The sequence below is a fragment of the Patagioenas fasciata genome, chromosome 26 (assembly GCF_037038585.1).
Source record: "Patagioenas fasciata isolate bPatFas1 chromosome 26, bPatFas1.hap1, whole genome shotgun sequence".
Classification (NCBI taxonomy): Eukaryota; Metazoa; Chordata; class Aves; order Columbiformes; family Columbidae; genus Patagioenas; species Patagioenas fasciata.
The window spans coordinates 7,193,267-7,217,527 of NC_092545.1; the positions used below are offsets into that span (position 1 = coordinate 7,193,267).

At 56.8% G+C, this 24,261-nt stretch overlaps 2 protein-coding genes across 4 annotated transcripts; one reads left to right on the forward strand and one right to left on the reverse strand.

Annotated features, from left to right (window-relative positions):
• Window positions 1-39: 39 nt before the first annotated feature.
• On the reverse strand, window positions 40-1,242 carry TM2D2 (TM2 domain containing 2). Its single transcript, XM_065856721.2, has 4 exons — window positions 1,002-1,242; window positions 845-932; window positions 653-768; window positions 40-543 (listed from the first exon to the last, which is right to left on the reverse strand). Exons 1-4 carry the CDS (start codon window positions 1,202-1,204, stop codon window positions 330-332), a joined length of 621 nt encoding a protein of 206 aa, XP_065712793.1. The 5' UTR covers window positions 1,205-1,242; the 3' UTR covers window positions 40-329.
• A 2,577-nt stretch (window positions 1,243-3,819) lies between these two features.
• On the forward strand, window positions 3,820-23,152 carry ADAM9 (ADAM metallopeptidase domain 9). Of its 3 annotated transcripts, none has more exons than XR_011735856.1 (22): window positions 3,820-4,044; window positions 10,518-10,615; window positions 11,903-11,967; window positions 12,850-12,928; window positions 13,186-13,262; window positions 13,968-14,154; window positions 14,887-14,952; window positions 15,330-15,401; window positions 15,625-15,794; window positions 16,319-16,400; window positions 17,095-17,228; window positions 17,438-17,609; window positions 17,692-17,784; window positions 18,021-18,216; window positions 18,721-18,826; window positions 19,128-19,311; window positions 19,677-19,757; window positions 20,530-20,634; window positions 21,432-21,572; window positions 21,842-21,926; window positions 22,368-22,495; window positions 22,936-23,075. XR_011735856.1 is itself a non-coding variant. In XM_065856719.2 (22 exons), exons 1-22 carry the CDS (start codon window positions 3,951-3,953, stop codon window positions 23,012-23,014), a joined length of 2,487 nt encoding a protein of 828 aa, XP_065712791.1. In that variant the 5' UTR covers window positions 3,820-3,950; the 3' UTR covers window positions 23,015-23,152. The 3 variants fall into 3 exon arrangements, 2 of the variants coding, with proteins under 2 accessions (XP_065712791.1, XP_071655460.1); XM_065856719.2 differs by having other exon boundaries at window positions 20,530-20,635; window positions 21,440-21,572; window positions 22,936-23,152; XM_071799359.1 differs by lacking the exon at window positions 19,677-19,757 and having other exon boundaries at window positions 20,530-20,635; window positions 21,440-21,572; window positions 22,936-23,152.
• The last annotated feature ends 1,109 nt before the right edge of the window (window positions 23,153-24,261 follow it).

The following is a 24,261-nucleotide window of genomic DNA, read 5'->3' on the forward strand; positions in this document are numbered from 1 at the left end:
TGCATCTGCGTACTCTGCCATTACTGAAAGTAACTGCAGTCGGCTCCTTCCAGACTTTATTAACATTCGTTTGAGCACCTGTGTTTGCAAGGTCTGATTTCTTAACCTGTTACCCTCAGAGGGGAATCCAGGTTATTTTAAACAAGCAAAATATACACTGAACAATTTTGTGTCCAAGATTTGTACAGAGGAATCAAGAAGAACAATTGTTCTGCGCATTAAGCTTTGCAAATCTGTGTTTGCGCGAGGCAGAGTCCGTCCCGATGCCGCGGGACCGGAGCCCGTCCAGCCCCGCAGAGACGCTCCCGCTGCGCTCGGTCACCGTGGCCTCAGTACACCGTGCACCAGTTGCTGCCGTCGCTGGGCATCAGCCCGCCGGTGATGAGCAGGATGAGATCCACAAACCACCAGATCCCCAGCCCTCCCAGGGTCAGCAGCTTCCCCACGGCCGTACCCGTGTGGCCCAGGCAGAACCGATCCACGCCGAAGCAGCCCAGGAAGAAGGAGTAGAGCAGCGTGGTGATAAAATAATGTCCCGTGTACCTGCAAGGGAAGCGGCCGCGTCGGGCGGGGCCGTGGCGGGGGAGCCGCCCCAGCCCGGGAGCGCTTCCCGCGGGGCCGGGGCGGCGCGGGGCCGGGGAGCGGGGCCTACTTGACGCAGGGCCGGCTGCCCCGCAGGAAGCTCCGCGGCTCGGCGCACTCGATGCCGTCCAGCGCCCGGCACTGCACCCGCGTGTGCTCCACCTCGCCGTAGGCCTGGCCGCCGAACTGCGGGCGGGACGGCGGCTCAGCCGCGGGCGGGGGCTCCGGGGCCGCCGCAGGGCCCGGCCCGCCCGCCCCTCACCTTCACGCAGCCGTGGCCCAGCTCCTGCTGCGCCGTGGCGTTCCCGCCGTGATCCACCGGCTCCTCGCACTCCACGAACTCCTCGGGGCTGCGGGAAGGACCGGGGCGGTGAGCGGGGGGCGAGGCGGCCATTCCCCCACCCCGGCCCGGCGCTCACAGGTACGTGCAGAGGACGAGCGGCGCCCGCGGGTCGGTGTAGGCCCAGGAGGCGGCGGGCGGCGCCGGGCCGGGCCCGTCGGGCTCGGAGCCGTTGCGGGCCCCGCGGGCCGCGCCGTGCAGCAGCAGCAGGTTCCCCAGCAGCAGCGCCAGCTGCCCGCACAGCAGCGCGTAGCCCAGCGGCCAGCCGCGCCGCGGCGCCATGGCGGCGCCCGCTGCTAGGAAACGCCGCGACCCCACCGCGCCGCCGGCAGCCAATGGGAGCGCGCCGTCTCGCCCCGGGAGGCGGGGAAAAGCCGCTCGGAGCCAATCAGAGAGAAGGCGGAAGAAGCTGCCCGGGGGCGGGGCTGCGAAGAGGCGGGCGGGGCTGCGAAGAGGCGGGCGGGGCTGCGAAGAGGCGCGGCGGAAGTGCGCACCAGCCGAGGCGGTGATTGGCTGCCAGGGAGGCCTGCCGGCCTATAGGCGAAGGAAGAGGGCGGGTTCCCGGTTTCCGCCGCGGCGGGCGGGCAGCGGCGGCCGCGCTCCGGGCGGGTCCCCGCACACAGGGCCCGAGGACGTGCTGCCCCGCTCGCCGTGAGTTGCCAGGGCGCGGTGGGAGCCGTGTGGTGCCGTGAGCCGCCGCGCGGGAGGCAGCGGCCCGGTTCCGGGTACCGAAGGAGCTGCTGCCGGGCTCCCCCTGCCGGCGCGCTGGGTGCGCAGCCAGCTGTCCCTGAGCCCCACTGTGATGACCAAGGCACAGCTCGCAGGTTGCCCTGCGTGTGTGTCACGGAAACGGGTGTAAATGAACCTGGCGCTCCGGGGCTGGTGCTCCGGACCCGACCACGTTAATTGCCGGGGCGTCCGCGGGGGCCGGGGGACCCGAGGGGAGCCGCGCAGCCCAGGGCTGGGGGGGCCCGAGGTGAAACTGCTCCCCCGAGCTCCCCGAACGGTGGCTCTGGGAGTTTTCTGAAAATAAACGAGACTTGAGCCTTTGAGCGAGTTTCCCGTTAACAGGAAAACAGGGGAGGGACTGCAAGAGCTGCCTCCCTGCACAGGGAGGAGCTCGTCCTGCTTGGGTCGTCAGGCAGCACCGTTTCTATATCCCACCTGCCCTTCCCCCTGTACAAAATTAACGGCAGTGGGACCCTGCATTGCCCGGGCTCGTTACTCTGTGCTGTGCTCCAAGCGCTGTGGAGATTGACCTCGGTGCTTCCTGGATGAGACTCGGTGGTTAATCAAAGAACAGCACACTCAGCTGTACAAAAGTAGAGGGTTGGAGACTGGGATCCTGCTACTGACCCTCCACATCTGGACAAGCTGCTGCCTGTTCCCATCAGTTTTCTTCTGCCTCATTTTCTTCTAGCTCGTTAATCCTCCCCCGCAGCGCTTTGAGGTCATTAGATTGGAAATGCCGAGCGCACTTTGAGGCAGGTACGTGGCGTTCATTAGCTCCAGCTGGAAGCCAGGCAGAGCATGTAATTTGATAAGAATGTGTTTGGGAAGGAGCCGTGAGCGGCACTCGTAGGTGCCAGTCAGCCGGCGCTGCTGGCGCGGCGTCAACGAGGATCTTCCTGAGCAGCTGCGCTGTCACTGGTGATGTCAGTGGAGTCCTGGCTGCATCCAAAATCCTTGATCTGTCTTATTTACAGTGCTTATAAGCAAACACCACGCATGTGGTTGTGGAGAGGATGTGGGAGCCAGCAGGACCGAGGCTGGCGGGAGAATGTGACACATCCGACTGTGCTATTTAAAACCAGTGACATGTTTAGCCTGTTCGGTTGGAGTCCTTGTGCCCTTCAGTCTGGCGAAGCGTTCACTGGAACAGGGGGCGGAATGGCCAGCACGAGGGTTTCTGAGAAATGTCCTTTCTTGCTGATTCCACAGCTTGTTGCAAAGGATTGTGACGATCACTGACGAACAGCAGATGTCGTTTGGGGAACTCGTCCCATGTGCTCTGCCCTAATTTTAATGTCAAGTGATCTCTAAGGCTTTTGTCTGCAATGGGTTTTCTCACTTTGCCCTGTTCTTGTCATGAAGTCTGTGCTGCAGACAACTGACAGCCCGAATCCCAGTGCGTGCCCTGAGTCATCATTTGGGGCTGGCGCCGTTGCGAGCTCCAGGAGTTCTTGGTTTGCGCTGGCTTCCTGATGGCTTTGCTTTGGTCTGTTAGGATACGTGAAACTGGCTTCATAGAGCTGAGTCTTTGCCTCTTCCAAGCAGGAACAGGAGGTTTTCTGGTCACTGGAGGCTGCGGGGGGGAAACCGAGTCCAGGTCATTCTACAGCTGCAAAAGTGGGTGCAGGGTTTGGAATGCGAAGGGCCAAAAGATTCTTTCCTCTTTCATTGTTCAGTGCAGCAACAGCAGTACAGACCTTATGAAGTCTTCCATGTCTGAGCAGCTGTTGGTAAGACTGGATTTTATTTGTCCCGTCACTCGTACGTTGTTATCGCTATGGCGTGAGCAGCCATCCCATCGAAACGTGGCCGGTGTCACCCGTCTGTCCCCGTGCCCGTGGGGTGCGCTGGCGCTGTGTACGTTTTTCTAGCTCACCGCACCGCGGGTGTGGGGCTGCGTTCCCGCGTGCCTCGGATGCCCGGCGCAGATTTTGGAAGGAAAGGGCAGGAGGGTCCGGTGTCCGCGGCCGTGCTGGCACCAGCCCCTCCGGCGGCTCCCGGGGCCTCGCTGGCCGGCGGAATTCCCTTGTTTGTTCTCTGGGATGTGAAGCACCGGAGCCGTTGGGCTGGATGCTGCCGGGCGGGGCTCCCGGGCTCAGCCGGTCCCGTGGGGGTCCCGGCGGGGCCGCTCCGCCGAGTCCCGGGGCCGCCCCTGTGCGCGGAGCGGCGGGCGGAGCGGCCCCGCCCCGGGCCGGCGGGGGCGGCGCGGCGCAGGCCCCGGCCCGGCTCCATAAGGCCGCGGGGCCCCGGCCGGACCCAGCGCCGGGCGGGAGGGGCGGTGCGGACGGGGAGCGCCATGGCCGGGGCCGGGGCCGGGGCCGGGGCCTGGGCGGCGCGGAGCTGCCTGTGCCTGCTGCTGCTGGCCGTGCCCGGGCAGCCGGGCCGCGCGGGTGAGTGACCGGAGCGGGGCCGGAGCGGGGCCGGGCCCCTGCGGGGATCGGGCCCCTCCGCGGGGATCGGGCCCCTCCGCGGGGATCGGGTCCCCGCCCCGTCGCCCCCGGGCCCGGCCTGGCTCGGGGGCCAGCCGAGGGGCTCCGGCCGCCCCCTTCCCTTCCCTTCCCTTCCCTTCCCTTCCCTTCCCTTCCCTTCCCTTCCCTTCCCTTCCCTTTCCTTCCCGTCCTTTCCCTTCCCCGGGGCGGCCCGGCCTGGCCCAGGGGGTGCAGGTGCGGTGGGAGATCCCCGTTCCTCCTGCCGGAGCCGGGGTCCCTCGGCGCTCCGGGGCGGGGATCGCCCCCGGCCGGTCCCGGGTCCCAGCGGGAGCGGGGTGGCACCACGCAGGGACCGTCCGTGCCGGGACGCGCCTGGGGCCGTTGCGTGTGGTCGGGGTGGGGGCAGCGCGGCCTTTGTCCCGACCTGACCTGACCTGCGATGGGCGACCTCGGCCGCTGGGCGGGCGGGTCCCCTCTGCTGGGGTCTGCAGGTGTCTGGGGAACCTCGGCCCCTCTCCGCGCCCCCGGGCCGGGCCGGGCCGTCCGTGCTGAGGCGCGCAGGTGACGATCCCTGCACAGGACCCGGGACACCTGCCCTGGGCTGGGCAGCGTCTTCACCGGCCTCCCAGAGACGTTGGTGTGAGCGGATCCCGAGTGCAGCCGTGGCGTTTCCCCCGCCCTAGATGTGCATTTCTGCGTGGGGGTGACGGAACACGCGTTTCGAGGGACAGAGCAGGGACCCGAGTCACCCCCTCTCTGTCTGGGTGGCCCGAGGCCGGACAGGCTGCGCTCGGCACCTGCTGTCCCCAGGGAGGACAGGGCTGCGTCCGGAGCCATCGCTGACGGTCATGAACAGGCACCGCGCTCCCTTAATGGGCTTTTAACGAGCTGATGCTCTGCTCCCTTTACGAGCTCTTTATGAATTGAAACGGTTTATGGGCTTTTATGATGCTGATTCTGATGCTATAGATACACAAAGCGCAGACGTGTCTCCTCTGTTGTCGTTTTCCTCTGCTGTGTTAAACTTCAGTGTTTATCACTAATGCGTGGTTCTAGAGCCAGGGCTCCCTGACTGAGGAATCTCCTCCAGGTCGCTGTTGGTGCTGGGGCGCACTGCGCTCTGTTGGGCGTCTCTGCGCGGGGGTGCTGTGCTCCATTGGGCGTCTCTGCGCGGGGGTGCTGTGCTCCATTGGGCGTCTCTGCGCGGGGGTGCTGTGCTCCATTGGGCGTCTCTGCGCGGGGGTGCTGTGCTCCATTGGGCGTCTCTGCGCGGGGGTGCTGTGCTCCATTGGGCGTCTCTGCGCGGGGGTGCTGTGCTCCATTGGGCGTCTCTGCGCGGGGGTGCTGTGCTCCATTGGGCGTCTCTGCGCGGGGGTGCTGTGCTCCATTGGGCGTCTCTGCGCGGGGGTGCTGTGCTCCATTGGGCGTCTCTGCGCGGGGGTGCTGTGCTCCATTGGGTGTCTCTGCGCGGGGGTGCTGCACCCGGGTCCTGTGCGAGCTGTGGAAGGTGACTCTGGGCCCTGGTGGTGTCACGGCGTGTGGGGGCTGCCCCGCCAGGACAGAAGGCTCGAAGGACGCATCTCGGGGTTATCGGAGGCTCGTGCTTCCAGCGGACTGGTTGGCGTTTTGAGGAGCAGTATTTTAGTTGCACCTGCGGGTGGGAGGAAACGCGGGTCAAGAGTCCCCAGTTGTGTCCCAGCTGACAATGCCCGCTCTGCCGTGGAAGACAACAGGTAACAGGTAACAGATAAGATAACAGACCTGAGTGTGAGGAGGGGGAGAACGAGTCACCTGTTTCAGTTTGTCCCAGGCATCTCCGGCTTTCGGGTTGGAACGTAAGTGCTGTGGGCGCTCCCCGGTAAACAGGGATATGAGGCAGACGTGGGCTGTTACCGGAAGCTGCTAATTGAAAATTCCTGAATGAGCATAATCGTATAGCAATGTGTAGCCTTAAGGGATTTGTGCAGTGTGGATTTTCCCCTCGTGTTTGTGTCCATAGGAGGCCTCAACATTTGGCTGCATAAATTCATGAAGAAACCATCAATTCATGAGGAAGCCATCTGGCACTGCCATAGGCAGGGACCATGGTTTTTGGTACTTGGTCTCTTCCTCAGTACTTGTTGTCATATCCACATCAGGATGTTCTAGCCACGCTCTACCATCTCTTGAAGGAATTCTTGAAGTGTCTGAAGGCTTTGGTTTGAGTTCCTGGGCAGATGCAGAGTTTGGCTGAGATGATGCCCCTGCTCAGCTCACAGGACACTGCCTCACCCAGCTTCAGCGAATCGGGGACAGTCACTCAGCAGAGGAAAGAGGGGCTGTGGTTATTTCTTCCATGTGAAGAATGAAAAGATGCAATTTCAGTGTAGCCGGCGTTGCCTCTTGCAGTGCTTTGTTTCCAGAAAAAGGAAGTGGGAAACATGACTTTGTAATTTTTGCATGTGTTGATCATTCTCATTTCTCAAGGTGAAGTTTAAAGAGTTTGTTTGCCAGGTTCTGTGAACGACCGTGTTTGGTGTGGTCGCTTTGGCCGGCGCAGCGGCCGCGCCACCGGAGCGGGGTGGACCCTCTGCCCCAGGGAACAGCGCGGTGTGCTCCGTGTGCTTCCGAGGGGAGAGGACGCTGTGGCAGTGCCCGGGAGCAAGAGCCACGGTCCTGTGTGGAGCAAGAGCGGCCGTTGTTTGCAGACACGTTAGCGTGGCTTGAGCAGGGGCAGGAGGAGTCGAGTCTGGGCAGGAAACGTGGCCTGGGTCAGGATCTCAGCAAGCAGGAGGTGACAAAATTCTGGGAAATGTTGCTGTAGAAGAGCTCAACGTCCTCATTGATGTGCAGCACCCCAGTGATGTACTAAGAGAAGTTACGTGGACCGCTCTTGCCAGCTTTAACATTAAACAAATATTCCAGGTGAGCAATAGATCAGTGGATGAACTTGCCTGTCTTGCCATGTAGCTGCTCATCTTCTGCCTTCTGCAAAGGCCCTGAGGTGGGAGCCGTGCCCGGCGTGAACATTTGGGGTCCAGGAGGGAGGAGATGGAAGCAAAGCCCCAAGGAGGAGCAGGAGAACAGCGGGGCTGGTGTTCCGGGGTTCGGAGCATCACCAGGGCACCCTGCAGCCTTGAAACTGGAGGGAACGTTCCCACTTCTGGCGTGCTTTTAAAATATAGATATCTGTAAGTGGACTTGGATGACATTTGCATAGTGAAAGAGAGATTTTTGCTTCCATTGACCTGCAGAGTAGATCTTACCGTGGCTGCCATCGTAGTGCAAAGGTCAGCTGCACCTAAAAATGATTTTCCTGGCGTGTAAATGGGGTAAAGGCAAGGAGGGCAACGTGTTGGATGTCGGGGTGCTGGTTGGAGATGCTGTTGGACTGAGGGTGGACTCCTGGCGCTTCTCCTGAGCCTCCACTGCCCACGTGTCGCGTGGGTGGTGCAGCCGGCCTCGTCTCTTAATTGGAATTGATTATAACAATGGCTAATTTAATGAGTTTGTGTATCTAATGCTTTAGCAGTGTGCAGCTTTTGACTCAGCTGTGCGCACAACGAAGGGAAGATCACAACTCATCGCTGCTAACTGGTGCTCTGGGTTTAATATGGTTTTGGTCAGGCCTCTGTGTGTGTGGTAAAGTGGCCAATAGTCCCTGGGGTGGATGTGGCACAGGACAAATCCAACGCAAGCGTTAGCAGTGCCTTATTCTGGGTGCTGCTGGTTTGTTCCTGGCCCTGTTCCCGCTCTGGGGTTTGGGTGAATTGGAGAACAAGGGAATGGCCGCACTGGGTGTCCTCCCGCGGGTGGGAACGATGGTTCTCTGCGCACCCCTGGTCTGTCTGCAGCCCGAGCCGCTCGGCTGCTCACAGGCGATGCGCTTGTTTTGGTGAAATCGGTGTGTTTTGTGGTGTAACCGCTACAGTCTGAACTTTCTGTTTGTTTCCATTGAAGTGCGTGTTCGGCCTCACTGCGCGGCTCGGGAGGGGTTTCGGTGGGGTGGTGGAGCTCACCCGGGGTCTGCGCGGCTGCGGCGCCTGCCTGCGGCTTCCCGCTCCGGCACAGCGTGGGGCGGGCGCGGGTTCCTACCGGGGCTGGGCGGGGAGGGGACCGTGACTCACGTCTTCCCGGTTGCTGGCAATTAAAGGCAGCCTTTAATGAGGACGAGATACATACAGGGGATGAAATAGGTTTTTTTCTCCTTGGAAATACAACCTCATCCAGCGTTACACCCAGAAATGAGCGATAATCAGCGTGTTCTTAGTGCCGATGTGCAGCACGACCCGGCCAGAGCAGGAGGAATCTGAGCACGAGGAGTTCTGCAAGTTACTGAGAAGTTTGTGCTTGAGAACCACACTTACTGTATTACAGTGAGCTTTCTCAAAAGGGGTGGAGAAAAAGCTACAAAAAATAGCTTATCATAGGAAAAGAGAATATGAATGTCTTGAAACATCTTACATGGAAAACAGCTGAGGATCTGGGTTTGGTTTTTGCTGTTGCTTCTTTCGTTCTGTAATTGTTATGAGCTAAACCACCTTTATGTTGTGCTGTGGGTACCCGCGCTGCAGCTGCCGTGTCCTGGCTGGGATTCCGCCTGGCGCTGGTGGGGCCAGAGCCAGCGTGTGTCCCTGGTGAGACCGGCTCTGGGTGCCGGTTACCCGGTGCCGCTGGGGCCGGGTGGCAGCGTGGCCCTGGGCTCAGGGCGCGTGTCGCGGGGTTTGTGTTTCTCAGGAAATGCGCGTCCCCTTTGGAGGCAGGAGGAGGGTTCCGGGGCAGGATCGTGTCCTGCGTGTTCTGGTTTCTGCTCCGTTGCACGTGCCCCTTTCACTGGATTTTTGATTAACTGGTCTGGTGCCCTCTTTGAGGGTTTCGGTGACGTGTGAAACGTCACGGGGGCAGCGCCGGAGACACCTGCGCGGAGCAGCGCCGTGTCCCTTCCAGCCTTGCGGAGCCGCCTCGTCCCGGTGAGAACCCACAAAACAAACGCTCGTCTCTTCTCCGCATCACCGGCCGTGTTGTCAGTTCTGTCTGTGCTGAACGTGGGGGAGAAAGGGTATTTCTTGCCAGAAGAGGAAAGAGAACTGAAAGTTATTTGCGTTCGGTTTGACTTTTAATGTGAAAGCCGCTTTTCTCATTTTAGTTCCAGTAGAAAGCGAGGTGGTGCCTTCCTACCCATATATTTTATCTGGTAATAGGAAGCACTGTGTTAGTCAAGACAAACACACCCTCCTCCTCTGCTGAATTGTGCCCACAATGAGGGGAAGAATAAGTCACTGTACCTGCACCCGGCTCCTGGAGCGGCGGTGACGGGAGAGCAGGGAGCGGGGACCTGTCAGCGTCCAGAGGGTTGGAAATCGCCCCGTTTGCGCTCTTCCCAGAAATCCCTCCCGGCTTCACTGGCCTCGTATGGTTCACGCCTTTGTTTTCTGCTTCCAAGCAGCTTTTGGGGAGGGACGCGGCTCTGGGAGCGCTGTGGGTGAGCCAGCCCGGCTGCGTCTGTGGCGCGTGTGCTCGGAGATGCTCCGAAGCCATCAGAGTCACAGGGTCACATCCCGATAATGGAGGCACTTGTGGGTGGCAGCGGGAGGTGACAAGTGCAGGGCAGCGATGTGTGAGAGCTCGGGACTGGGTACGAGTGGAACGTGTGGTGGGAAAGGGCAGGTGGGCAGAGGTATTTGCGGGAGTGGGGACTCTGGTGGGTCCCCCTTCCCTCCCCTCTTCTGAGGCCGGGGCGGTTACACTGTGTTACAGCTGCTGCAGCCTTTTCAGGAAGTTTATCTCTGAATTTTTGTACCTTTTTCCCAACAATCACTGTAATTAATGAAGCTCCCGCTGTGCTATGTGCGCTTTGTTGTTCCTCTGCTTGTGTGGCCAAAACGCTGTTTTACAACAGGCGCGCTGCAGTGCACCCGTGTGCCCCAACGGGACGCACCCCCCGATGTGTGGGGCTGTTTCTGGAGACAGACGGTGACACGGGGGGTGGCTGTTCCCTTCCCCTGTCTGTGGGTCAGTCTGCTCCGATGAGTTCACCGACTGCATCGCCGTGAGCCGCTGAAACCGCGGCTCTAACCCCGCTGCAGCCCCGGGGCGACCTCCCGCAACCACAGCGGGAAAAGCGTTCACATCTGCGGTCTGTTGTTGTTTGCACTCTCGATATAGAACAGTTGCTTGCACAAACCGATGCCTTGTAAAGGAAGCTTGGACTGTAGACTTTTGTTTGGTGGCTGTTCAGTCAGGGCATCTGGCTGATGTTGCATGTGCAAACAATGTATAGAGTGATATAAAGTGATATAAAGCACAGGCCGCCTGGTTGTGGCGCGTCCCCGTGCCCTTGGACGAGTTCTGTCTGCGCTGACCTGCTTTGGGAGATGCTGCTGATGGAAGGTGGTGCTGTGCGAGACAGGTACTTGTAAGACGGTGACTGGAGTTGTTTCTGCTCTGCTTTGTAGGTTTCCAGCAGGTTTCTCTCTTGTCTTCCTATGAAGTCGTGGTCCCGCAGAGGTTGGGAAGAGATCGGCGAGAGGCTTCCAGTGTCTCCTCGGTGCAGGTACTGGGCGGTCCTAAAAATGCTTTTAGTTTGGTATCCGTGTCCTAGTGCGGTCCACCCTAAAGTGACCTGAAGTGCCACAAGACGCTGCCGGACTCGTCTGGGGCAGACAAGCATCCGTCTTTACAAAATGCGTTACATCCAGCATTGCCTTTAGCTGTGCTGCGCTGAAAACCTCCCTGCTGCAGGGCTTGCGGGTTGCTGCAGTGGGTTTTTGAGCTGGGTGTAAGAGTTGCACAATGAGGGTTGTTAAGCACTGGGAAGAGTTTCAGAGAGTGGTAGAATCATTATCCTGGGAGCTGCTCAACATCTGGCCGGGGGGTCCTGGGCAGCCCGGGCCAGCTCTGTGGCCCTGTGCGCGGGGCTTGGACCAGGCAGCGTCCAGCAGCACTTGCCAACCTGCGTTGTTTGCTGCAGCCACGTAACCAAAGGCTGCGCACTTCGAAGGGTTTGGATTAGACCAACTGCGTTTGTGGAATTCAGTTTAGTCACAAATCTTAAAACATTGGCAGAATTTACTATTAACAAAACTGCCTTGCAGTTTATTGCAGTCGATGAGTAGAGCTCCCGCTGCGATATTTAATGTGGTCATGCGACTCGGCTCATCCACTTAGTGCTTAAGGCCCCTGGTTGGGGCACTTGGCTGACGCGGGTCTGTGGAACCTGAACAGTAATAAAACTGTTCTGTCCTCCTCCAGCTGTAACCGAGAGTTTTTCTGTGGAAGTCTTAGAAAGAAGGGATAAGGAAACCACAAAGCTATTTTGAAATCGCTTCCTTCACGTGGCTCGTCCCCGCTTGCCCAGGCGGGGATGCCGGGTTCTGGACGGAGGTTTCGGGCTGGCCCGCACGCCTGGTGCAGCCCGCAGGGTTGAAGGGGGGTTTCTTAGCTCAGTGTCCGTCTGTCCCAGCGTGTGGAGGTGTCTGCTGGACACGGGGGGCCCGGGCAGACCCGGCGGCTGTGCCGGCGTCTCGCTGCAGGAGCTGCCGGAGCCCCCTGCCCCGCGCTGGTACCCGCGGGACGGGACGGGCAGCTCAGAGTTCTGCATCCTCTAGGAACCGGGTCCCGTTTCACTGGTATCAGCTGCACCTCCAGCAGCTGCAGCTCTGTCTGTAAGGGGTGACAGTGCAGAGCAGTCCCGGGATGCAGAGGGTGACAGCAGTGCTGGGGACGCTCTAGTCATAGCGGTGATCGAGCTGGCAGAGGCTGTTTTCTGCCAAAATGTTGTTGATTTCAAAGAGCATTGTGTTCATTAACATGAGTAAAATGCACCTTTTTTTATCTTCAGGACAAGGTGTCGTATGCTGTAGAGATAGAGGGAGAAGAACACACAATACATCTAGAAAAGAACAAGTGAGTGATGGGTTCTTTAGATGATTAAATCCCATGTGTTGTGTCCAGGTAACAAGCTGGCAGGCTCTGCGTGCTCCGTTCTGGAGGCGCTCTGAGCAGCGCGGCTGCACCAGCGCTGCGGGGCGGTGTGCCCCGGCGGCCCCGGTGGGGGGGGCGTTGCTGGGGGAGCGGGTGAGGCGGCTCTCTCCATTCACATTGAAAATAAACAAACCGAACTCTATTTCCAGTAGATATTTTCACTTTCCTCTGGGTTTTGTGTATTGTTTTAGGGATTTCTTTCCTGTCTCAGTAGCACAAGAATGCTAATAAATGAGGAAACTGACCTTGTATCCCCAGGCCTTAATAACCATGGCTTACAGACAATATAGATGTCTGTCTTCAGCTTAGTTTTTAAAGGGCTACTTGCAGCAGCAGCACGTTACCATTGATCAGGCTATTGCTTCTTAGAACTGCCCTAATCATAGACCAGGGATGTAATGATCTGAGTGTACAAGCCCCTGGGGATTCCCTCGTGGGAATGGAGTGGGTTTACAGCGGGGTCAGCGGTGTTGATCGTGGGAGACGGGCCCACTGCGCTTCCTTCCGGAGCCGGGCAGGGGACGCCATGTGCAGCAGATCTGTGCAGCGGTGCTGTGATTTATGTTTTCCTCCAGGCTTTTAGCACAATTTAATTGGGTTTGATGCTTGCTTTACTTATCCGGAGTGAGGTGATTGATCTGATTTCATCAGTGGTTCTGCCATTCCGATATCTTGGGTTTTGCTGTGGAAATGCCCAGTTTCTTTGTTAATTTTGGAGGGTTCTCCTTTTGAATGTTTCTTTGTTTAATTGCAGTAGTAATTTCATGAAATGCTCCTTGTGTTCCCTCTCCCCTTTCCTTACAGAGAACTGCTGCCCAAAGATTTCACAGTTTATACCTATGACAAGGAGGGGAGGTTACAGTCGGAACGTCCAGATGTCCAGGTAGGTTTCCATCTTACACCCTCGCTGAAGGTGACCGAGCAGCTCCTGGTGTCCGAGTCCTTGAGCTATGAGGGCAGGTGAGGGAATTCTCAGATGCATGTTGGCAAAGGAAATTCTGTTATGTTGTGGAGCGAGGAGTGCGTTAGAAGCTACAGCCTGCGGATGAAAGGCGCGTGGTAGATTTGGCGTCAAGCACGTGATGTTCTGCAGTTGTAGCGGCTGGGAGGTGTGTGTGACGGCCCTTGTCTCCCCTGCAGGATCACTGCCACTACCAGGGCTACGTGGAGGGCTCCCCGGACTCGGTGGTCGCCGTCAGCACCTGCTCGGGGCTCAGGTAGCGCCGCGCGGGTCTCACTGAACCTCACACACGGTCCTTGCCCGGTTTTAGCCCCGGCTCAGCCCGGCGGGGTCGGCGGCGCGGGGCCGAGCCGCAGCGCTCCGTGCAGCCCGCTGTGATCTGTGCTGTCCCCGGTTCACGTCACTCGCGGATACTCGCGATGCCATTAAATAAGCTGGGTAACGCTGAACAATCAGAGCACAGTTACGTTGTCCTTTGACACAAATTTTGGCTTATTTTCTGATTCGCTTAGATGGCCACTACAAAGTGCGGAAATGGAAAGTTGAACACTAGTCTGCGAATTTTACAAAATTGTCCCTTAATCTTGTATGCTTCAAATTTGATTGGAATTTTTCTGCTTTGAGGTAAAATCTGTAGGTTTTGGGACACTGAGTTTTTGCAGTGCCGTGTCAAACACCAGAGTGGCAATGGTGTATTTGAACTAAAACATTGCTGCTTGAGGCTTGCGGTTTAATTACTGGGGCATTGCAGCCTCTTACAAAAACGTTTAATTTACTGTGTTTCTGAGGGCCTGTCCAGTGAAAGGCTGCTTTCAGGCTCGAAATGAAGCATGCTGCTTTGCGAGGACTGAGACACGCCTTAGTTATCAAAGAATAACTGTTCCTTTGTTCTGCTGGGACAATCTGAGTAAGTGTCCTCTGTGCTCAGCGCAAGAATTTCTCACTCTCTACTGTATTTTAGGGGTTTGGTGACAATAGGGAACATCACCTACGGGATTGAGCCCATGGATCCCTCTTCTGGCCCTGAACACGTTTTGTATCGGTTGGATAACGTGAAGAAGGAGCCCATGGCGTGTGGGGTAGCGGCCGCGGACGGTGAGAGGGAGCGCGCAGAGCACCCCCGTCCCAGCGCGGCGCAGCCGCTGCGGGTGAGCGCTGCTCTGTTCTCTGCACAGCCCCTGCAGTGGCTTCTGGGAGCGCTCAGCTGGGAGCGTGGAAGCCGCTTATCAGATTTCCTGGGGCTTAACACATACCTGACGGGCTCTGGGTCGGGGGCCTTCGCGCTGTGCGGATCTGGGTTCCTGAGCAAAGCGCTGCGGTTCCTGGTGCTGCCGCGCGCTGTGCTGCTCGGGTGCTCACGGCAGAGCTTTTTGGGGCTGTTCCTGGCGGAACGCGGCCCTCCCCGGGGAGGTTCGTTAGCGCAGCACCGCACCAGAGCCCAGCAGGGTGTCGTGGTGTGGATTCTGCTCTCCCGGCCGTCAGGCAGCAGCTGGGTGTGGAGGTGCCGGTGCCGTTCAGAGACGGCTGTGCGGGAACAGCACCGCAGTGACTGGAAAACGTGTTGGTGTTTCCCTGTTAGGACCTTTCTGCTCCTTTACCAAAGTGTACGGTGGCTTTCCAAAGAAACCTGTGTGAAAAGTGGAAAGATCCCATGCTTCTGAAACACGGGAAAGCATTGTGCAGCTAAATTTTAATGTAAAACATGTTGAAATTGCCATTGTGTTGGATTACAGCCTGGGTTTGGCTTGTTTTCCTCTTGGCACCGTGTGCTTCGGGTGTGTCTCAAACCACTGGCTCTAGCAAGTGAAATATGACGGTTATTCTTTTTCCTTTACACTTGAATTTGTAAAATTAAAGTTGTCTAACGCTTCTTTCCCCAGAGAAAGAGAGCGGTCCTGCATCAGACGAGATACGTGGAGCTGTTCATAGTTGTGGATAAAGAGAAGGTGAGGGCTGTGTGTCACCTCTCCGAAGGGGCCGGGGCCAGCACGGGCGCTGCAGCCGGGGCTGTGGAACCCAGAGCCCAGCACCGCGCTCCATGCTGCTCGGGCAGAAGGGAACCCAGCAGACACGGGGACTCTGTCACCAAGACCCCGGTAACGTGGGGAGAACACGCGGCAAGTCTGCCCTGCCTGTTTGCGCCCGAATGCCGAGCTGTTGAGCAACAGCAATGAAGATGCCGCTGTCTGGCTTAGCGTCTTCTTGGCACAAGATTTGGAGCCAGGCGAAAATGTTTTTTATGTCAGGAGTCTCAGAGTGTTTCGTTCTTATTTTCCTAACTCTTTATCTTTCCTCTTCATGACCAAGTTTCTTTGTCTTGCAGTTTGAGGATTTTGGGAAGAGCGAAACAGAAGTAAGAGAGCACATGGTGCAGCTGGCAAACTTCCTCGACAGTGTAAGCGGGAGCGTTTCTGCTTTCGGTTTTCTTATAGTGCGGCATTTAAGCGTTGATCCTGTAGCTGATATAAGGCTGAATCGCAGTGATGTGGATTGTGTACTAACTTCTTAAAAAGTGGCAAACCCAAGCAGGAAAAGTAGGTTCTTGCAATTGGATACGTAACGCCAAACCACTTCTTACCCGAAGGTCTCCAGAAACATTTCTCTTTTCCTCCCCCCAGATGTACGTCATGTTGAACATCCGCATTGTGCTGGTTGGTCTGGAGATCTGGAAGTACGAGAACATCATCAGCACAGACGGAGGTGCTGGCGACGTGCTGGCAAACTTTGTGCAGTGGCGAGAGAAGAATCTGGTGCTGCGCCGGCGCCACGACAGCGCCCAGTTCGTGCTGTGAGTGCCCTTCCTTCCCCTCCGCTCCCGAGGAGCTGGCTCTATTCCTGTCTGCCCTAGCCTCAGAGGCAGCCGCCGTGTCCATCCGCTCTGGTTTATGTACTCGTGTAAATACTCCAAGTCAACTTAAGCTTTTTAAAGAAGGTTTCTGTGGTCCTTGAAGTCAGCGTCACTGCATTTTAATGGAGAAGAAGTTGTTTCTGCGGTGTGTGTGTCACACGTGGTGTGTGCTTTGACACGTGCCGGTGGTCTGTCCGTCCCTCCTGCCTTAAACAAGCTGGGAGCTCCCTGCGCTCCGTCTCTGCCCTCCCAGGACGCGAGTCCCTGTGCGCTTCCCACAGCGCGGGGCAGGGAAGGGCAGGGGCACGAGCAGCGCTCCCGTGTTGGCACTGGGAAGCTGGGCAGCCCGCACCGTGTGCCCCGCGAGCAGAGCGATGCGCTGGGCGCTGCCGCGCGGGCTGTGCTGCTGCTGCTGGTTCCGGTGCCGTTGTGGCGATCGCTCTGCCCTTGTCTCCCCGCTGTAGGAAGAAGGGGTTCGGCGGCACGGCGGGAATGGCCTACGTCGGAACGGTGTGCTCCAAGAGCCACGCGGGAGGCATCAACGTGGTGAGATACCGTCAGCGATACTGCGAATGTGATCCAGATAAGGGGTTTGCACTCCAGAAATCTTCCCGGTCGTGCACAATCTGTTATAACTAAGCTGAAGTGGCTTTTCCATGGTCCCAAACCATTTCTGGCCCTTCCATGATATCTGGACCACAACTTCTCTGTGGTCTGCTGCGTCCTCTGCTCAGCTGCTCCCTCCTCGCTGTGCAGCACTCGGAAAGGGCCAGGATTTGCCTCCCGATGTCCTGAGCTCTGGTGTTCTCTGGGCTCTGCGGGCCTGCGCAGTCGCTGCGGCTGACCGGCCTCTTTGTGCGAGACTGCGGAGCGTTAATGAATTGCTGATCCCAGATAATTGGCAATCCCAGCAGTCTTGTTTTCCTGGACTGGTGACAGAAGTGCTGGAATTGGGTTTGCCTATTTAAGGAGATTTGGGCTGGTGTGGAGAGCTCTAGTTCTTGTGTTCGTATTGCAGCTGTGCTGGAAGGCAGAGCTCGTTAGGTCCTGTCCTAAATATGTTTAAGGGCTCTGATTACTCATCAAATAACACGCACGTGGTTGGAAAACGGGCACGGCTGGTCTGAGGATCCTGTCAATGTAGAGACAGAATGACAGGAGTGTCTTTGGCACATAAGCAAACGCTGACTTTCTCAGTGCACGCTGTCTGCTGATTTTCCTCTGGTTTGCTCCTGTGCAGTTTGGAAGAATCAGCATACAGATGTTTGCGTCGATTATGGCTCATGAGCTGGGACACAACCTGGGGATGAACCACGACGATGAGCGTGTGTGTCACTGCGGAGCGAGCAGCTGCATCATGAGCTCTGGAGCATCGTAAGTGGTGACAAAGGAAAAGCCTCTTCCGAGGGTCAAACCCACCCAGGCCCTTGGTTTTTGCGGGTTGCTGTCACCTTCCAAGTGCTCCTGCAAAGAGCCGTGTCACGCAGCTCCCGGTGAATGCAAATGTTACGCTTGTTGTACAAACGGAGGGAATGCTCGTGGGTCGGCCGAGTGCGGACGTGCACTTGTGTTCTCTGTGGCAGGGGATCGAGGAACTTCAGCAGCTGCAGCGCGGAGGACTTTGAGAAGCTGACTCTTAACAAGGGAGGCAGCTGCCTGCTCAACGTTCCCAAGCCTGACGAAACCTACAGCATCCCGTACTGCGGGAACAAGCTGGTGGATGCCGGGGAGGAGTGCGACTGCGGTTCGCCCAAGGTCAGTGGCGGGTGTTTGACGGGGGAGGACGGTGCACGGTGGGGGTGCCATTGCTGCACGCTCACAGCGCTTCTGCTTTCAGGAATGTGAAAGCGACCCTTGCTGTGAACCGGGTACCTGCAGACTCCGGTACGGTGCTCAGTGTGCTTATGGGGACTGCTGCAAAAACTGCAAGGTAGGAGACTCGGATGTAATATTTGGAAGTGTTCCTCGGTGGCTGGGAAAGGGAGAGCGCCGGCCCGGACGGTGCGTCTGTGGGAGGGAGCTGTGCACGTGTGTAGCCCCACGAGGGCTTCAAATCAGTCCCGTTTTGGTGCATCGTGCATCAGGTGCAGTGCTCGTGTCTGCTCTAAGGTCTGTATTTTCTCGTGCAGTTTTCCGATGCGGTTTCTCCCTCCCCTCTCTGTTTAGCTCCTTTCTCGGGGAACCGAGTGTCGTGCGAGTAACAACGAGTGTGACCTCCCCGAGTACTGCAACGGCACGTCCCAGTTCTGCCAGCCGGACTTCACCGTGCAGAACGGGCACCCGTGCCACCACGAGGAGGCCTACTGCTACAACGGCGTCTGCCAGCGCTACGACGCGCAGTGCCAGGACATCTTTGGCTCGAGTAAGGGAGAGCACACTGCTAACGTTTTTCTAGGAGACAGAGCTAAAAGAATACGTGAAGTTTACTTAAAATATGTTTGTTTTCCTGTTACAAAGACCAGCCGGCTTCGGCAGATGATTTGAAATAGGGTTTTATATGGCTTAGCCTTCACTGATTCTTCCTTTATTACATTTAGTGCTGTGCTGGTGATCCAAGGAGTAATTTTCTTGCACTGATCTTTCCTATTACAGTGGAGCTTCTGATATACAGGGCTGGAAAGAAACCGTGCAGAAATATCAAATGGTATCACGGACTCAGTGTGTGACTGTTGTTCTCTCTTTTTTTGAACACGGAACCGTGTGGTGCTGACAGTTTCAGCTCCTTATTGTTTTGATCGAGTTTTTAGGCTATGTAGGCCACGTGGGAAACACTGGGTGTAGCAGGGTAATTGCTCTGGGTGAGGGAGATGTGGTGTGAGATGTTGTTCCCTGTTTGACTCGGTTCTCTGTCTGGGGATGTTTGCAGAAGCCAAGGCGGCCCCCAACGTTTGCTTTGCTGAAGTGAATTCCAAGGGTGACAGATTTGGCAACTGCGGTTTCCACGGGCACGACTACAAGAAGTGCTCCAGCTGGTGAGTTGAGGCCAGAGCTTCCCAAAGTTCCTGAATGTATCGCTGAGAATCCTTATTTGGGTGCTGCACACACACAGAAGAATGAGCAGCAACTCGCCGTGTTTTCGTTAGCGTAAAGAAGCGATCCATCCGTGCTCTTGCAGCACTGAACGAGACCCAGCTAAGTCGTGTTTGGCAAGTTGCCTCGTTCTTATTTCCAAGCTGTGTCTTCCTGTAGACAGAAAAGATCATTTCGAATGTGTGATAGCCTTCTCAGAATGAATTGGAGTGTCTCTACAGCACTCGCGTGTTGATGTTGTAGGAACGCCATGTGTGGGAAGCTGCAGTGTGAAAACGTGAAGGCCATGCCCGTGTTTGGCATTAAGCCCGCCATTATCCAGACCCCTGTCCGCGGCACCACGTGCTGGGGGGTGGATTTCCAGCTGGGCTCGGATGTCCCGGACCCGGGAATGGTGAACGAAGGCACCAAATGTGGTACTGGAAAGGTAATGAGTGAGTAAAAAGTGATTTCTTAGAGTGATAATTTGGGGTTTATGTGAATAATTTTCAGCTGCATTGTTTCATGAGTATTTATGGCCATTGATTTTTTTGGTGTGATTTTGTTTGTTCCGCACACCGCCCAGTGCTGTAGTGCGTGTGCAGAAGGAATGTAGTGAGCCTTTCGTTCACAGATGAGGCCAAGGGAATGAAGAGCCGGGATCTGCGCTCTGTCAGGGGGCAGGGGGAGCTGGGCACACGCAGGTGCCTTCAGGACAACTCTCGGTTAAAACGCGGCTGAGCTGGAAGCCTGCAGCCCTGCGGGGGCGCGGGGGCGCTGTGCCCGGGTCCTCACGCGCGTCTCTGCCCCCAGGTCTGCCGGCACTTCCAGTGCGTGAGCGCCTCGGTCCTCAACTACGACTGCGACGTGCGGCGGCAGTGCCACGGCCACGGGGTGAGCGGGCTCCCGCGGGCAGCCGCGTGGGGGGCACAGCACACCTCCTCAGTCCGAGGCCCCGGTTTGACCCAGATACACGGAAATTGCGCTGAATCAGTAGTGTCTAAAGCGGTTTTTGCACCTAGTTCCCCGTCTCTGTTCAAGACTGCAGCTGCTGTGGAATAATCATGGTGCTAGGTGCAGGGGTTAAGAGAGTTCTGTGGGGTTCTCGGGGATGGGTTTTGCTGTGAAAAGCTGCTGTTAGTGGGAAAAGTGGCTTTAGTAGTCAGCAGAAAATTGGGCCAAAGTTATGTAAGTCGAGCAAGTTTTAAAATGGTGGACAGTAATTTTTAGTTTAACTGTAAAACTCTATAAAATGTCTCTGGGCAAGACAGCCTACAGCAATATCAAATAATATGTCACTGAAGCTCTTAGGATGATATTTTTTTGCCAGACAAGAAGAATTCCCAATTTTCCCAGTATTACTGATGTAATTTGAAACTCTGCATCTCACAAAATGAAACAGAATAGCCGCGGTCTCCAATCCACCGGGACCCCTGATGTGTGGCTCAGGGCACAGCTGATGGAGCTGGAGCGCATCCTGAACAGCGCTGTGCGATCGCGGCCGCCTGGCCGGGCTGTTCAGGGCTGGGTCGCTGGTTAACGTGCTCCAGGCCCAGAGGCACAGAAGGGGCTGGACGGGTGGTCATGGCTGCTGCACGTGCCTTTTTAATGTATAGAAACTAAATATTTAGATAGAGCTTATGGCGACGTTTGTGTCCAAACACAGGTGTGCAACAACAACAGGAACTGTCACTGTGACGCAGGCTGGGCCCCCCCCTTCTGTGACAAAGAGGGCTACGGGGGGAGCCTGGACGGCGGCTCTCCTTACCATGGCAAGTACTGCCGGGGCCTGGGGGGGCTGGGGGGCGGGGGGCCCTTGGCCACTCGCCTTTGTGAACAGTTCCACTGGAGACTTTGGAAACCGGGCTGGTTTCAATGCCTCCAGGTGACTTGTGCCCCCTTGGGCCAGCGTCCTCTTGGGCTCCTCCGGATCCAGGCTGGGAACTGGAGCCCCCTCCGTTCCTAGATCCAAACAAAGGACACAATGCGGGTTCAGGTCCGCGGGTGTGGGTGTGTGTGCGTCTCCATAGGGCGCGCTGGTCCGGTGGCGTGAGCGGCTGCCGGGTGGCACCGCGGCGCGGGCAGGGTGACACCTGCTGGGGCAGCGCACGGTGACGAGTCGCCGCTGTATTGGTCGTCACACGAGAAAAGGAGAAGTTTGCTGATTATGAAAAGGCAGAGGTTGTTAAGAACCTGCAGCAAACAATGGCAGGAGAAGAGGAAGGTCAAGGATCAGAGGGCAGAAGCTCTGTTTTCCTTTTTCAGTCGAGCTCATAAGATGTTCGCAGTAATGTAGTGGAACAAGAATTAGGTATTGATTTAGTAAATCAATATGCTGTTACAGCCCAGGGTTTCATGGCGTGTACAGTTCTTTCACGTTTGACCAGACAATCCTTGTGAAAGGACAATCAGAAAATAATATATTTGGGCATGTATCTTGCAGCTTTACTGGATTCTTTAGTTTTTTCTTCTATGAAAAATAATTGTAGAACCAGTCCTACCAAATATTCACTGCTGAATGAGTCAAGTGGTGATAACTCTTTTTTCTCCCATGGTTTCGTCCCCATCGGACAAAGACACCTCGCTGCGGAATGGGCTGCTGGTGTTCTTCTTCCTGGTGCTGCCGCTGCTCGCAGCTGCTGCTCTGGCCGTTGCCAGGAGGGACAGGCTGAAGCGCTGCTACAGGAGGCTGGTGTCGCGCTGCCATTCGTGAGTACCGGCTCCTTGTTACCTCCTCCTCTGCCCTTCCAAATAGTCCACAGGCGTTGGTTTACACGTGGCGGTGGGGTTTTTATTTTGGGGTCCCCTTTTGGTGACAAAACGGAGCTGCCGTAGTGCCGAACAGAAAAGGGTTGTGTTTGTGAGACGCGTGGCCGCGCTGTCGTCCTGCCGCGTGACGTTCGCTGCGGTCGCTCGCCCGCACGGGCCCGCGTGTCCTGTGCTGCTGTGCTCACGGTGTCCCCGTCCCTGCGTTCCAGGTCCCGCCAGCCGCCGCCCCCCCGAGCAGAGGAGCAGAGAGCCCCCCCGCGCGGCGCGCCGTTCCCTGCCCGCGCCGCTCCCACGGTACGGACGCTGCTTCCCCCCGCTCCGCTCGCTCCCTGTCACCTAGGGGAGGCAGTTTGTATGAATTTTGCCCTAGTGAAAGCTTCAAAGGTACTTTATTTCTGCTTTTCTGCGAATGGGTTGTCTCTTTGCTGAGGAGGATGGTTTCCTGAGGCGTGTGTGCTGAACTCCTCCGTTTCCCACTGTTTCCAGGGCTGTTCCTGGCCTGGCGAGCAGTTCACCTGCTCTGCCCCCCTTTCCCCGCCAGCCTCTCTGTTCTTTCCAAAACACAGCACTTTTCAGATTGCTGCTTCTTTCCACTGAGTTTCTCAGAAGGAAAGAGCAACTCTGACTTTCCCAGGTTTGTTTGTAAATGGCCCTAAATGTCACTTAACTGAGGAAACAAATATTTCCATTCCCTATGTGAATATTTGTGAACATTCTCGTTTGTTTTCTTCGCAGAATACGGAACCGAACGCCTTTCCTGCCCCGTCGTACCCGGTTAACCAGCATCCTCAGCAGGTTTACCACCCGCCCTACTACAGGACCCCGCAATACCAGGCACCACAGCCGCAGAAGCTGCCGACAAGGTGGGCTGAGTTATTGCCAATAACTGTTGGCGGTTGCGCTGCTATACGTAGGTTGTCATTGCCTTTGTTTCTGCACGCACTGGGCTATTTCATCACGCACCGTGTGCACGCGGGACTGACCTTTATTGGAGGAAATTCCCCCTTCATTTCGCGCTGGGGGACTAAAGCGCTATTACCCGCAGCATTCATTTTGCGCCCTGTCACAGCCACCTTGAGATTAACGTGTTTCAGAGCGCTTTTCTGGGGCCAGATTAGCCCTGCGCACAGGTGAATAAAATGCTTCTCAAAATACGCCGTTTAAAAAAGAAATGACCGGAAAATGTGTCGTTTTGCTGATTTGTGGATGTCATCGGGGAGCGCAGCATCGTTTCTCGTTAACTTTGAGCAGAAGGTTTCCGTTTCTCACGTGCCCGCTCCCGCGCTGTGTTCTGTCCCCGCAGGCCGCCGCCCCCCCAGCAGAGGAGCGCTCCGCAGGGACATTACCTCCCGTCCCGACCCGCGCCGCTGCCTCCCAAATAGCCGCTGGCTCCGGGGCTCCGCGGGAGCCGACGCGTTCACCGAGCCGAGGCCGGAGCCGCGGTTTTCCCTCCGGCCGCCCCGGACACCGGCCCCCCGGGGTAAGGCAGCGAGACACGGAAACGAGGAATGTGACACAAACCAGATACCTCTGCAGCGCCGGGGGCCGCAGGCGCCCCTCCCGCTCGCGGCGCGGTTTGCCAAGCCCGCCAAGCTTGGGAGCTGCTTTGGGTTCCCCCATTTCCGCCATGAGCCCCGATAACGAAATTGCCTGGTTTCTGAATGCACCGTGAAGAACCGAAGTCGCCCGTACCGATTTCAGAACAAGGAATTCGGGCTGGTTAATTTAAACCTCTTTTGCGTGGACTGGGAAGGGTTATCCATTTCCACGTTGACGGCACAGGTGAAAGAAGGTAGCAGCGTACTTTTTCAGAGGAAGAGAAATATACTGTAAACATGTTTATGCATGTATATATGTTTATTGATGTGTAATAATGCACTTAAATTCTTACTTTCATGCTGACTGACAGTAAGCTGTGCTGTATGAGCACTAAGTTTAATGGTTTTAGATTAGTAATCGTGAGTTGCTAAACGAGAATCCCGTACTAATTTCCACTAATACCATGGACAGGCAATGAAAATCAAGGTACGAAAAGACACGGCCACGCTTTGGTTTTAAAACCCAGGGTGCTCTTAGGTTTTAATGTGAGTCCGAAGCCTGAGCAGCGGTCCCTGCAGAACACTGGGAAGCAGAGGACGCCTCTGCCCAGACCCCCAGCCCCTCTGAGCTCCTCAAACCGGAGCCTGGTGGCTGCTGCCTCCTCCCGCGCTCAGCGCTGGCCGGGGAGGGTCAGGATGCGGACCCAGGCCCTCGCCTTAGGCCGGACCGCCAGCCTTGCTGCGCCGCCCGCTAAGCCGGACGGTGAGGCTGCTCCAGCGCACGGCGAGAGCCGCGGTGCTGCTGCTCACGGGTAGGAATCTGTCACACGGACGCGCTCACGTGGAATCAGCACTGAGAGAGTGCTTGGCTTTTCACTTTGTGCCAGCCCCGAGTGCAAACTCGCTCTCTAAAACCCCCATAGTATCGCCAAAAGAATTCTTTTCCTCTGTAAATACATATATAAATATATATATATAGTGTTTGCATTTGCAGTAATAAAATACTTGAACTCCTGTGGTTTCCCATGAACTAAGATTTATAACACTATTAAAATACGTAAAACATCACCTAGAATATCGCCAGACATATT

Excerpts from the sequence above, each read along its gene's own strand:
- TM2D2 (XM_065856721.2), bottom strand. The coding sequence starts at position 1,204 with ATGGCGCCGCGGCGCGGCTGGCCGCTGGGCTACGCGCTGCTGTGCGGG. Across the intron at positions 933-1,001 it reads CTCGTCCTCTGCACGTACCT|CCCCGAGGAGTTCGTGGAGT; the intron begins GTGAGCGCCGGG and ends TCCTTCCCGCAG. Across the intron at positions 769-844 it reads TGGGCCACGGCTGCGTGAAG|TTCGGCGGCCAGGCCTACGG; the intron begins GTGAGGGGCGGG and ends TCCCGCCCGCAG.
- ADAM9 (XM_065856719.2), top strand. The coding sequence starts at position 3,951 with ATGGCCGGGGCCGGGGCCGGGGCCGGGGCCTGGGCGGCGCGGAGCTGC. Across the intron at positions 17,229-17,437 it reads ATCATGAGCTCTGGAGCATC|GGGATCGAGGAACTTCAGCA; the intron begins GTAAGTGGTGAC and ends TCTCTGTGGCAG. Across the intron at positions 17,610-17,691 it reads GCGACTGCGGTTCGCCCAAG|GAATGTGAAAGCGACCCTTG; the intron begins GTCAGTGGCGGG and ends TTCTGCTTTCAG.